The sequence below is a fragment of the Cupressus sempervirens genome, chromosome 5, assembly GCF_028749045.1.
Source record: "Cupressus sempervirens isolate cs-2001-9-10 chromosome 5, ASM2874904v1, whole genome shotgun sequence".
NCBI lineage: Eukaryota > Viridiplantae > Streptophyta > Pinopsida > Cupressales > Cupressaceae > Cupressus > Cupressus sempervirens.
This window is the reverse complement of record NC_143122.1, coordinates 788,376,784-788,391,157: the sequence shown is the minus strand read 5'-3', so window position 1 is coordinate 788,391,157 and position 14,374 is coordinate 788,376,784. Positions and strand designations below refer to the sequence as shown.

General features: G+C 33.4%; 1 protein-coding gene across 2 annotated transcripts; it reads left to right on the top strand.

The window, feature by feature from the left end:
- The first annotated feature begins 11,029 nt into the window (after window positions 1–11,029).
- LOC149558293 (disease resistance protein SUMM2-like) lies at window positions 11,030–14,167 on the top strand. 2 transcript variants are annotated; one of them, XM_089786120.1, is made up of 5 exons: window positions 11,030–11,287; window positions 11,384–11,503; window positions 11,606–11,928; window positions 13,037–13,179; window positions 13,276–14,167. In XM_089786120.1, exons 1-5 carry the CDS (start codon window positions 11,180–11,182, stop codon window positions 14,034–14,036), a joined length of 1,455 nt encoding a protein of 484 aa, XP_089642246.1. In that variant the 5' UTR covers window positions 11,030–11,179; the 3' UTR covers window positions 14,037–14,167. The 2 variants fall into 2 exon arrangements, with proteins under 2 accessions (XP_089642246.1, XP_089642244.1); XM_089786118.1 differs by having other exon boundaries at window positions 11,381–11,503.
- Window positions 14,168–14,374: the final 207 nt, after the last annotated feature.

Sequence of the window (14,374 nt, the reverse complement as noted above, 5' to 3'; positions counted from 1 at the left end):
CCCGCTGCCTTCTTGAGGGGGCATCTCACAGTCCATTCTCTCCTCTTCTGCTCTAGCCTTGGGCATCTTATTTTCTTATCTTTGATGCCATGCCACTTGCGGCATCACATCAAAGAGGGGCAAAATGTAGACACCTAAAAATCTTTAGAAAATAAAGTACTTTTATTTTCTGAAAAAGTCCTGATGACATCATCATTTATTGATTAATTAATTATTTAATTAATTAATTAATTTTTATGCCATTAAATCCCTTTATCTTAATTAAAAATATTTAATTAAGAAATCCCTCCCAAAAATGTTTAAATCTTATTTAAACATTATTTTCTTATTTATTAATTATTTAATTAATAAATTGACCAAAAATCCTAAAATAAATAAAAAATTTATTTTTATCCCAAAAGTTGGCCAATTTCCTTATGACCAATAACCTCTTCCAAAATCTTCTAATCCTTCTTTAATTTCGATTAAAGGCTAATCTCATCATTTCCTACCCCTAACCCCAACTCAAAATATTTAATTAAAATTAAATATTAATCCTCATATTTATTAAAAAAGTTTTAATAAATATCTCCTCAACCCAAACCCTTGAAATAAATAAAACTTTATTTATTTCCTAAAAATCTAATTTATCCTCATCCTAAGAAGTTCTAGACTCTTCTAGAAAGTCTTCATCCTCATCCTAGGAAATTCTAGACTATTCTAGAAAGTCTTTATCCTCATCCAAAATCTAGACTCTTCTAGAAGATGTCTTTAAACCTAATCCTAATCCCCTCCTAACCTTGTCACATTCCCTAAACATGGGTTAAAACTTACTAACCCAAGCCAAAGTTAACAAATATCTCTTCCTTCACCCACCCTCATTAAATGCCATCCACTTGCCTATCCTTAAGCTAATCCTAAACCATCCTAATCCATCCTCTAATCATTTGCACAAGCCTAAACAAGCTTAAAACATTTCTAATCAAGCCCAAGTCGAATTTGCTCTCATCACCCTCAAAATATCTCAACCATAAAACTTTATGAAGTCCACTAGGTCATAAATGACTCTTACAAGCCCTTTTATTGCTCTTACAAGTCATTATGAGGGTCTTTATGAAGATTTTATCTCTTGAGCCTCCTTTGTTGACTCATTCTTGCCCTTTCCTCCATCCTCTCACCATGTGACATGTGTCACTCCTTGATTGGCTATAAGGAAGCACAATCCATGTGCTCTCCTCTCATGCAATCTGAGCCTTCCATAAGCTTTTTCCCATCCTTGCATCTTAGCCCTCAATCCCTCAAGCCTCTTGCCTATAAATTGGATCCTTCCCCTTTGCAAAAAAAACACAATCCATGAAGTAAAGTTATAATGCTATTTTGAGAGCCAAATCCATACTAAAGCCATCTATCCACACCAAAAATCCACAATCATCCATTGAAGCCCTTTTTGAAGCATAAAGCTTGAGCATACATCCTATCTATTTAGACAAAGCTACTCAACAAGAGAGCTTCTTATTGAGAGAGCCCATTAATGGCTCATATTCTCAATTAAGAGCTCATCTTAGTCTATCTTGAAGTTTATGAATTTTGTTTAGTTTGTAGAAGCTTTATTTAAATTTGGTTTCTATTAGCATACTAACATTTTCTCATATACAACCATCATTAGCCCATCGTATGATGATTCTTTATTAGTTCTCCTCATTTCTTCACTAAGCAATGTAGAGGCCACCTCATCATAGACTAGCTTGTTTTTGCTGGTAACGAAAGTGTTGACTGCTATTACCACACCATCCAAGCTATGTAGTAGGGAATATAATAAGAAGACTGACTTATTTTCATCATCTTGAGGCATACCAATGGAGTGTGCTTGACATAAAAGAGTATTTAACTCATTTATGTGATTCGACATCACTATTTCATCCCTCGTGTTCAACTTGTAAAGCTTCTTCATTATAAAATTTTTGTTTACAATAGATGTTGTTTGGTACATATTATGGAGCTTGTCCCATACCTCCTTTGTTGTTATTTCATTGTTCCCATTGAACATTACATTCTTAGACAGTGATAGAAAAATGTCTGCCATTGCTTTCTCATCAGTTTTAGTTTGAGTCTCATCTATCATGGTAGTAGGCTTCTTCGCTTTACCTTTGATTACTATTGCAAGATGATACTTGACCAATAATGATAGCATTTGTACCTTCCACAAACTAAAATTCTTCCTCAAGAATTTTTGCACTCTTGATTCCTCCAAGACTTTGGAATTTGATCACCAAAATCAATTGCAGGCTCTAATACCAATTATAATTCATAAAGAATGCAAAAGAAAAATGCAGAACAACAAGATGCATAAACACAAATGTTTATTGTGCTTCACCAGAAATTGTGGCTACTTCCACACTAAGAGCGGAGGAATTATATTGATGAGAAAGTAGAATGAGTTTGCAATACATGCCATCAGCATTTATAGATCACAAATGATTAGCTGAAGAGACACAATAAACGGAGGAAAAACACTCATGTGTCTGTTGGCCTTCAATATTCAACAACAAGAAGCACAACATTTGACTAAATCATAAAATAACTCATACAAATAGTAAAATCAAGCAATAGTCCAAAATTGAAATAATACTCCTAAATTTCCTCCTATGTTGATATTATGTACATCATAAATAAAGTAGAAATATATATGTTATTTTTGGAGATAAAGTAGACACTCAAATAAGCTTTTGAGCAATCATATTGACCAAGTATGAATGATCTATATGGTAGAAGATAAAATATCATAGATACAATATAAAAAATATGTAATCAAATTCAATTATAATAAGTTCATATCCATAAGACAAATATCATATCAGTATGAAGCTGCAAATGCAATGTTTATGTTTAATTTTTTACAAATACACATGAGATCTATAGTCTTCCCACATTCTTCATGCTATCTCATCTCAAAATTTTCCCCAATCATGTCTATCTTTCCAATTCATCCCATATGTCTCAAGTACTGGTACATTTATCATTTTACGATCATCATTATCATCAATTTCAACTTCAGTTGGAACACCATCCTTTATCGTAATCTAGTTATATAGAATGCAACATGCCAAAACAAGCTTAGTTTGTATCATGATTTGATAAGATGTTGCATGCTTGAAGATAGGAAAACATTGCTTCAAAATACCAAATGTACACTCGATTATATTCCTATGCGAGGAGTGTCTATGGTTATATAACTCCCACAAAGTGTTTATTAGGTTTTCTCTTGAAAAATCCTTTAGGTGATAACATGTAGATTGAAAAGGGGAAATAAATCTTGGTACGTTTAGATATCCAACATCCACTAAATAAAGATTTCCTACAACAAATGGACAAAAATGTTATTGTTATAACATTGCCTCATTTCTCATAAACGTTATTGTATAACATTGCCTCATTTCTCATAAATGTCACTATATAACCATTTACGAGATGATTTGATGTACTAGGGGGAACTACTGGTGGATCTAATCTTGAGAGAGCCAAAGCTAGAGCAAGTCTATCTACAATAGACCCTTCCTAACCAACAATAATGTATTGAAACTAATAATCAAATTAATAGACACCCATAACATTTTGTGATAAGTGGCTTTTTCTATTGTGATATTTATATTGTATTTCCACATTGGCAATAAGTGGTATATGGGATCCATCAGTGGATCCAATACAATCCTCAAATAACCAATGAGATGTTCAAATGTGTAGTTATAAAATTAAATTTCAAGCAAACAAATGTGTCACTAGGTGATTTACCTTAAAGTATGGACCACAATGATCCTTCCCAACAATCTTTGTAGGAGTGTTTGGACTAGGGGGTATTAGATAATCAACATAAAGAGTTAAGATACCCTTTAAGACCTTGTGGAAGTATCGACTAACTGTCTCTCCTAAGTGACCAAAGTTGTGGGCAATCTTATGATTCCTCAAATTATGGTCAAGGGTATGAAGGAACATCACTAGTTGTTCTTTTAGCTTCATGTTTAACATATCTTGAATACTTCCTTTGTGAAAGGAATATTGTATAGTTTAAAGAAAACTCCTCTACTCATATGAATTTGATCACGACAATTTGTCTCATGTTAAAATGGACAATTGGCTTATAAAAAGGAATTTCATCTCTTTGGCACTTATGCCTCTCTCATCTACCTTTGTAATGTCCCCACTAATAGGGTTAGTTAGGGACAAGTAATACCTACAAAATAAATGTTAAAATCATAATAATAATAAAAGTAACTATATTATTCTACCCTCTAAGTTAACCCCAATCTTAAGAATGTCTCCAAGTTAGGCTTCCTAGCTCATAACTACTTCACCGTCTTCTCGGAAGCACACCCCTTAAGATTCTTCTTGGATGGCATCCTCTATCCAAGGCTACTCACATATGCATATGTTGACAAATTTAGAATATTATGTTATGTTGATTATTGGCCATGGTGGACAATGGAGATCTTAAATATCTCACATGCTCCATGCTACGATATGGACACTCAACCATGGAAGACAATGGAGATCTTAAATATCTCACATGCTATCTCACATGCTACAATATTGACACTCGGCCATGGAAGACAATAGAGATATTAAATATCTTGTATGTTAATTGCTACGAGTATCATTGATAATCATGGTGTTAACCTCATAGGTTAACACAATATTATCCATAGGTATGATTCATTAATATAAATAAACACATAAACATAATTAAACAAATATAATCCATAAACATACCTTTCTTACCTTCTTCTTTTCCAAGAGTCACAATCTTTCATAATGCAAATCTTTTGAAAAGTCACAACACTTCATAGTTATAATCCTTTTGAAAAGTTACAACACTGCATAACTAAAATCCTTTGGAAAAATTCCAATACTTTATAATCACAATATTTTTGAAGAGCCACAACTATTCATAATTATGACCCTTTCGAAGGTTCACATCCTTTCAATATCATTCACACCTTTTCAAAAAGTCACTTCCTTATTTTCCTCATGATATTACTTTCCTCTTCCATTTTTCCTTTTTGAACTCCTCTCTTCTCCTCCTTTTTTTTTTCTCTAAAATAAACTCTCCTCCCTTTTATATCTTAATTGTAAGAAGTCATGTCTATTTGTTAAATCTCTCTTGACTTTTCATTAGATTTAGTTAATTTATATTATTCTATTGTATATTATATATTTACTTACTTATTTGTGTTAATTATTATTTATTATCAAATTCTATTTAGAAAGTTAACATACTTTCTATAATATTGTGTCTTGTATTTAATTTAATTTATATATTTACTTTTTGAAAATTATTTTTAAAAATTATTTAAAATGTCATACTAAATATTATTTCATTAATAATAGATTAAATAATTATTATTTCCTAGTTTTATAAATATAACTTTATTATTATCATTATTTATTTAATAACATTTTATATCTAATTATTATTAAAATTCTATCTTAAAATGGTGATATGACAATCTTCTTGTGTAGATGTTGCTATGTATATTGCAAGGTGGGCAAGAATAATACCAAGAACACAAATAAGCCTAGTCTTCATAATAATGACTACTTTGATTCTTATATCTTTAATAGGAGTCATCAATTTAACCTGGAAATAAGTAACAAATAAACAAAAGAGATGAAAGAGATATGAACTAATCTTGAATAATTCCTTTCATTTCATTTGGTCTTGTTAAACACATTGACAAACTTTTGAAAAGTAGGCTTGAAGAAGAGGGAATGACCCCAAGAAAGACAACGATAAAATGGACTCACCATGGTAAAAATGATTTTAAGCATAAACATTGTTATTAAACTTCAAATTGTTTCTATTGGAGGTAGTTTAAAATTTACACACCTATGATTATCTTTGATGAAAATAAAGAATATGGCACCAACTAGCTATGGTCTAGAAGATGAATAAATACAAATTCTACTATCTTACATGAATACATATTATGTCTTGTATTCTCAGCAAAAAATTGAAAGTTTGTAAAAGAAATTTGATATTTATAGGAGTAAAAAGACTTGGGTTCTCAATGAAGAACAAACATTTTTGGGCATTGGAAAAAATAGACCGGTCAATAAGCCTAGTTGGATTTTAAAATAAATAATTATTATGTGACTATTGTCATTGCTAGAGAAAATTGTTGGATGATTATAACCCTTTGACCTTTAATATTTTTGCATAACAAACATTGTTGGTAATATTTCTCCTTATCAATGGATATCATTGTCATTGTATCATTTATAAAATAGCTATATCATTAAGGTTGTTTGAGAATTTTCATTGTATATCATATGTTAGTAGTATTGCAATTCTTACCATTACCGACTTATATAAAAAATAGGTATTAGGTGTGGGGGAGGGTGAATCGTTCGGAAGGTTCAGTGTTATGATACACAATCTTCAACATCTTATTTCCTGAACATCTGGCAAATTCTATGGAGAGCATTAAAAAGAAAATCTTAGATGATGTCATTAAGTTTGATCATGGAGGTCATAAAATTTTTTAAAAACCCTTTAAGAGATATGTGCAAGTGTTTCTAGATGCAATAAAACTATCATGTTTTGCTTAATAGTCAACATGGCTTAGAAGAATACCAAAAGCATCAATAAGATATAAGTACTTTTCAACTAGAAATAATGAACACATAATTTGAATCATGAAGCCCAAAAGCCTAATGAATAAAACAAAATGCAACTATAATGAAAGATACACCAAATAATAGTATACGACATCTTTTCTACTCTTGATAACAATGGTATGATAAAATGAAGAAAACAAATGCATAAATGAAGGATCTCAAATTAGTTTGGGAGTAGCAAAGAAGATTCTAAAAACTCCAAATAGTTGAATGTTTCCAATAGCATCAATTTCATTAAAAAAGGGAGGTTAGATTGAGATTACTAAGGCTTTATTTTTTTCAAAAATACCTAAGATTCATGGCAATTGAAATTGCGTGAATAAGTCTACGGAGAATCCAACATGAAATAAGGAAAGTATTTGTATAAAGATCGAGAAATAATATAATATTCTTAATAAATTTTTAGAACCTCTCACAGATCTTTTGGGCCAAATTTATGTACATTTGAAGTTATGTTTTGAACAACTGGAAAGTTATTTTAAGGGCCCATATTTGTTCCCTTTGCAACTTGATTCTGAAAATATATTTGATATAATGAATACTAAAAATAAATCTATGTTTAATATCGTATAGACAACCATACCTGAATGGATGTTAATCTATCAGAATGTGGCCCATGCCACAGTTTTAAGGAAAGCTCTTTTTGTAATTATAATATCATTGGATGTTGATAGTTGTGTTTTGACTAAATTTTTTGATAATGTGGATTCAATTTTTAGAAATGCAAAACATTTATTGAGACATCCATAACATAACTTGGAAGGATAAGAGAGGGACTTGCTGAAATTAGAGTTTTTGTTAGGTTAGAGTAAATATATTTATATGGCTTGTTGATACTAGTTCTTGAAAGATACCACTATAATGAAAGATACCACAAATAACAATATACAACATTTTTTCTATTCTTCATAACAATGTTTTGATGAAATGAAGGAAAAAAATGCATTAGTGAATGATCCCAACCAGTTTGGGAGTAGCAGAGAAGATTCCAGAAACTCCAAATAGTTGAATGTTTCCAATAGCATCAATTTCATTAAAAAAGAGGTCACATTGTGATTACTAAGACTAATTTTTTTCAAAAAATACCCAAGGTTCATGGCAATAGAAATGGTGTGAGTAAGTCTGCTGAGAATCTAACATGGCGTGAGGAAAGTATTTGTATAAATGCTAAATTTTTTTAATAAAGAGACTACTAGAAAACCAAGCAATATGGAGAGTTTTCAAATGCACAAATATTTCTTTCATCTTATCAAATTCTGTAAAACCTTTGTGCCGTGACTTGTAAATGACATAGAGAGTTTGCAGATAAATAACCTAGATTCACATATATTTCAAAATACGTTATGATGGCCACACTAGCAGGGAGAGTTTTATCTTTTAGGAAACTATAAGATTCTCTAAGGAATGCTAGATAGTGACATGTTATTGTTCGAATGAATGAGATATTCATTCATTTCTCAGTAAAATTTCCTACAAAAAGGCATGATATGCAATGAAAATCGCACATAAGTTTTTCAAAAATCTTCACAAATATTGTAGAAGCTCCATAATTCCTTGAGAAATCCTCATTTTGATGATTGAGCAGCACATCCCAAAAAAAAGAGATGTGTAAAATGTAAAAAATGAAGATTAGTGTGACTTACAATTTCGAAGGGAAATGCCAAATATGTGAAAGAGTGCACATACAAGTTTGTGCATTTAGAGCCAAATGTTAGGCTTCACTCCAATCTCAGTGCGAGTAGAGGAAGAGATAACATAAGCCAAAGTTTTTCTTTAGATGTAAGCCAAAATCTATGTTGAAACCTCAACTCAAAACTTTAAGTAATTGAAATTCTGATATTTATTTATTTTATAACATTTTGTTACTATTTTGAACCATACAATCTTGATTGGTATAGTGTCGAGTGGCATAGAGATTGCCCACAAAATAATTCAAACATTGAGTTCTCAAGATTTGATCTCATGGAACACAATGATTACAAGGTACGAGCATAATGGGTATGTTGAGGATGTGCTGAAATTCTTATGCCAAATGCATTGATTGGGTATGAAACCCAATGCGTATACTTTCATTAGTGTTCTAAGTTTGTGTGCAAGTCTAACAACCCTCAAACAGGGCAAACATATTTTAAAATATGGCAAGTCGAGCATGCATAATTAAAACTGGATTTTACTCGGAAGTATCTGTAGCAAATACACTTCTTACCATGTTTGTAAAATGTGGAAAATTTGAGGATTCACCCATGGTTCATGAGTATGCAAAACCTAAAATTCTTAAAAACGATGAAGACAAATATGTAATGTTTCAAACAAAATTTACATTGATCTTCAAATAATTTTGACCAATTTTAGGGTTTTCAAAAGTGCTTTGATAATCTTAACTATGGAATAAAAAAGAAATCATTTTTGTGATTGATACAACTCTTGTACCTAATAAAATCCAAGTGGGCAGAAAAGTGGAGGCAATTATATAGAGCAGAAATGAAGAGAGCATAAATGGAACAACGAGAACACCCAAAGAGACAACAACTAGCCAAAACCCTGTAGAAATAGAAATCCATGTTGCCGCTCTTTAAGGGAAATGCAAAATACCTATACATGTGAGACGTCATGGCTTAGACATGGGTACTCTTAGGAACCAAGAATAATAAGAAATGAAACCAACTTATCGTTACTTGCTTCTGCACCAAAAATGTCAAGAACAGAATGCATAGAAGTAAAAAGTGATGTAAAATGGTAAGTTTGAATTGTATGAACGGTAAAACAAATTAGGTTACGACTTCGTGGACTTGAAAAGCTACTACATTATAATCTCATTCTAATCCTCAAAAAGGAAACCTTAGAAGTCAATTCTCATTTCTGCCTATCTAGGTGGAAGAGTGGAAACCTTATTTTAGGGCGAAATTAGAATTTCCAAATTTTAATTCCACTTTATCATTTAAAACAAGGGCCTGTTTGGCTACGAGAATATAAAAATGGGAATTGGAATACTTATTCTCAAATAGAAAATGGGGTCACGTATTCCTATTCTTGTTTGGTTCACCTAGAACTTGATGCCAAATTCATGGACTCAAAAATTTATGTTTTCTAAAATTGTAAAAAATAGGAATAGGAATAGATATTCCTAGTCCACCTACTTAGGTGGAATAACAAATGCTCATTTTTGGATCAAAATTGGAATATGTATTCCAATTTTATTCCTATTCCAATTCCAATTTGGTGCATCCAAACAGAGAATTCAAAATTTTAAGAATATATATATATGCCTATTCCACTTGTATTCCCATTGCCAAAATGTGAGGAAACCAGATTACCACTATCCCCATTCTCATCCAATTCTAATTTTGAGAAACAAAACAGGGCCTAAAGCCCGAAAGAGGAAGGCAAGAAATAATTGAAATTAATAATAAGTTAGTGATGTGGAAGATTGAAAATATTACATGATAATTTACCATTTCAACAAACATATCATATCAATCTTCTCCACTTTGCTATTTGCATTAAATATGCACCCAAGTCCAAAAAGAAAAAGAGGAGGTCCTTCACTTCAAATTGTTGTCAATATCGGAATGAACTACCCCCTTCAGTGGGCACTGCTTTGGTACCCTGAAGGTTATTTCTTATAAATTTTTTTTTTGATGAATAATTGTTGATTCCGACTATGGCCATGTGAACTTTTGCAAGGTGATCTTGCACCTCCAACCCCTTTTTGGTAAATTGTAACTAAGTATATTATTTATTAATAAAAAACCACTTCATAAATTAAGAAAAAAAACAAAATATGTTGTCAATATTTTAAAATTACGCAACTTGTTCTAAGTCCGCTAGATTTTAAGGTGGGGATAAAGCCGAAGTACCCATCTGACATTCGTGGCATTGTTTTTGCAGTCTGATTGTGATATGCAGTGAGGGCAGCTTCATTTCCCCGGGGGAAGATAATGGTAGCAGGTGAATGGTTTATTCGAACCTCTATTGAATAATAAATAAGAAATTAAAAATACACAATATTCGTCTGAAACTTAGTCTAGTCCACTTTAACTCGTGTCCTCTCACCTCAAATATGAATTTAATAGGACTTGGGTAAGTAAATGGCGCAGTTTAGTGTGTAAATTGGGGGGCTCTTTTGCAGGTAATAGGGTACCATGTATAGCAGCTATAAGCACCGAAATGACAAGTGCGTACAAGATAATTTCATGCTTTTAATTGTTGAAGTCAGAGAGTTGTCTCTGTCAGGATGCCTGTGTTTATATTTCCATGAAAGACTGCTCCGTATTAGGCCACCTACGCCACCTACATTAGCGTAGGGTACGTCAGCGTCTACAGACCTTATAAAACAAAACAAGGGGCCTCATCGAATCATATTAAAAGATGGAAGAATACAAACCACTGGCCAAGGTAAACGGAAAATTCTCATTTCAGAGAGCGCCAAGTTGCGTGGAAACGGAGCAACAATTATTATTCTTTCCATGATGCGCGGGTAATTCCTCTGGCTATCTACGCTTGATCTCTACGTTAACCTCCGTCGGCCATGGCTTCGACTTCTGCCTCTGCGGGCAGCAACATAGTCCAGCTACCCGTTGATAACAACTTAAGCGTTGATGATCTTATTTCCAGAATTGACGATTTTCTCGCACAGGTTGCTATTTCCTTCATATTTTCTCTGCATCTTACTAACATATGCCCAACTGAGTCTGTATGTTGTAAATAATAGCGAAACTTGATTATGCAGAAGTCCTCTAGCCGTAAAAAGTCAAAGGGGCATACCTTCTCTGACGTTGTCCAGCCTCTTTCCGCGGATTTGTCCAAACTCCTCGAAGGAATTTCGCAGGGGGCTAAGATGATTTCCGATCAGGTACTTTCTTTGTTAATCTCCTTTTGCTCGACATTAGTAAATCGAACCGATTGAAATTTGTTACATGAACATGAACCTACGATATTGTTTATTTACATATAGAAAAAGATGTTGTCCAACTTATCCAGTGAAGCACAAAAGACGGCTGTGAGTGTCCTACAAGGACTGGGAAATGCTCACATGGCGGCAGCAGGGTTTCTAGTGATAGCCTCTATTTTAGAGAGGCTGGAGAAGGTTTCCTTCAACAAGAAAGAGTGCTTAGTACTTTTGAAAAGAATGACTGATCTGGCCAAATGCATTAGACTTCTCAAAGCTAAGTCGGGGTTAGATAATGAGCTGCAGAAGAAGACAGAAGACGCTTTCCAATCCATAGTTCAAGGAGCAATAATGTGCTCTACTCAGATTGGCATGAGAAAGTGCTACAAGTAAGTGCCCACATTCTTATTTCTATTTATTTCTAATTCACAGGATCGGGATTTATGCAACTTTCACTTCAGTACTTTTTATTTTGTACGCGGTTTAGTTAGCTTTTGTTTTAGAAATTTCAGCCTGGTGGCCGGTGTACCAATATCACACTCTGTAATCTGTTGCCCCTTCTGCCTACTATGGATGAAATAGTAGGCAAACAGAGTATGTTGCAGAATGAATGCTGATTGAATCTGTTAATAATATATTTCTAATCAGGCTGAGTTATTGTAAAAGAACGTTTCATAGGTAGTGTATCTTATGGTTAGAGAATATTGATTTGGGAGTGTTAGGACTAATTGTTAATGTTTGTCAATTGGATTCGTCGCATAGTTTAATAGCTGTCCGTACTTTATATATGTTATTCTGCATTGACAAATCGATATTTTGATGCAACAACAATTCTAACTTGTAATAGAAAGTATAGCAAAATTTGTACATGTGGTCTAGGTTGAATTCCTTTAAAATGCATCAGAGGGGTGCTGGACCAACAAGGGCATCTATGAGAGTTGATCCTCTCAGCCAACCGCCACTCTCAATCTAGACGACAACTTAACTCGGCCTTTTACCACACTGTCTGAGAAGTCGTTGGACACCATGAGGCAATTGATTAATAGGCCATCTGGTCAAGCAGATGACATAATAGGCCTTCCTTAGACCCTCTCTCGGTTCAGGTCCTTTTGGTTACCTTAACCCTTTGCGTTGCATCAGAGGGTTTCAGTCCTTTTTGAGAACAACCTTGTTGCGTGTTTACGTCTGCAGTTTACTTCTGTAGGGCCATAACACATTGCAATCTGTATTTGTCTCTGTTTCTGGGGCTTTGGATATATATGAACCTCAAAAATTGTTGAGCTACAGACAGACATATGTTATTGAGATTAATTAAGCCGAACGATGCAGGTTTTTATTAGTCTAGAACCTAGTTGTGTGTCTACTTGTGGGGTTTAATATCTTTTAGCATTTGTATTTGTCTCTATTTCTGGGTCTCTGGATACATATGAACCTCAATAGTTGTTAAGCTACAGGTAACTACATGTTATTTGACATTGATTAAGCCGAACAATGCAGGTTTTTGTTAGTTTCAAAGAATAAGGAAGATCTACAGCAACTTAATAATGATATACTGCATCTCTACGACGACCTAAATTTACATACAAAGATCGCCAATGTTGAAAGCAGACCTACTGAGTTTCCCTATCCTGATTATGGAAGTAAGTATTCAAGTATTCTATACTTCCTCTTTTGCAAATTATCAGTGTCTGCATTGTCTCATTTCCTTTTGATGTTTTTGATCCTTGGGGAACCAGTTGGAATAGATCATCAGGTGAAAACTGTCACTGAATATTTGGATTGCCATGGCGATATGGCTGTCGTGGCTGTTGTTGTTTATGGGGTTAGAGGGATTGGAAAGACTACCATCACAGATGCCGTGTTTGCAAATTTGATGAAGGTTCTGGAAACTGGTTACAGAACTTCTAATATCAAGCTGAATGAAGATGTTCATCTGAATAAGAAGATAGAAGAATTGCAGGCTCAAATTTTATATGATCTGACAGGGCAAAGGCATGATATTTCGCATTATAAACTTGGTCAAATTGAGATCAACAAATGTTTGAAGAAAGAACCCGTCCTCTTATATGTAGATAATGTTCTCAGACATGAAGACATTGAACATATCTTACCCAAGCAACTTGACAATCCAAAGAAATTCAGGCTCCTTTTAACAGCCAGAAAGATGGATGTAGGGGAAATTGTCGAAAGCTGCGGCATTGACATTTGTAAGTATTATGAAATCAAACCGCTTGAGATCGAGGCCAGCCTGGAGCTCTTGCACAGAAAAATAGGTATAAGCAGAGATCATGTAATGCCTAAAATTAGGCAGATAGCAGAAAAGTGCAGGGGCATTCCATTGGACCTGGAGTTGGTAGGAGGCTACTTGAGGAGGAGGAGGAGAGATAATATGGAAGCTGAAGCAATTGAAAGAGTAATCCAAGGCTTGGAAAAAGGCGAACCCTTCAGTGGTAACACGCAGGATATGGGATCTCAGTCAACGCTTTTCTTTTCATAAGAGAACTGACACGAGGAACTGTTGTGCTCTACTCTTTATAGATTTATATCTTCTATCCCCTTTCTCTATCCCCCCTCGATAGTTTGACAAAGTTTGTACATTATTGAATATTGATGATGGGTTATATTTCACCATGTTCTACGTTAAGAACTGTCAACTATTTTTAAGCATGTGAAGTAAATTTCAGTGCTTTACATTTGATTGGGATCAATTTTTGCAAATTTAAAAAATGTGGTAAATAGTAGGTTATATTTGATCATTGTCAATGCCATATTTAGATCCCCATCATCTTATAAAAATCATTCATTTACATTATTTGTCTATGTCTACTTTCTTTT

Excerpts from the sequence above, each read along its gene's own strand:
- LOC149558293 (XM_089786118.1), top strand. The coding sequence starts at position 11,180 with ATGGCTTCGACTTCTGCCTCTGCGGGCAGCAACATAGTCCAGCTACCC. Across the intron at positions 11,288-11,380 it reads TTGACGATTTTCTCGCACAG|AAGTCCTCTAGCCGTAAAAA; the intron begins GTTGCTATTTCC and ends TTGATTATGCAG. Across the intron at positions 11,504-11,605 it reads CTAAGATGATTTCCGATCAG|AAAAAGATGTTGTCCAACTT; the intron begins GTACTTTCTTTG and ends ATTTACATATAG.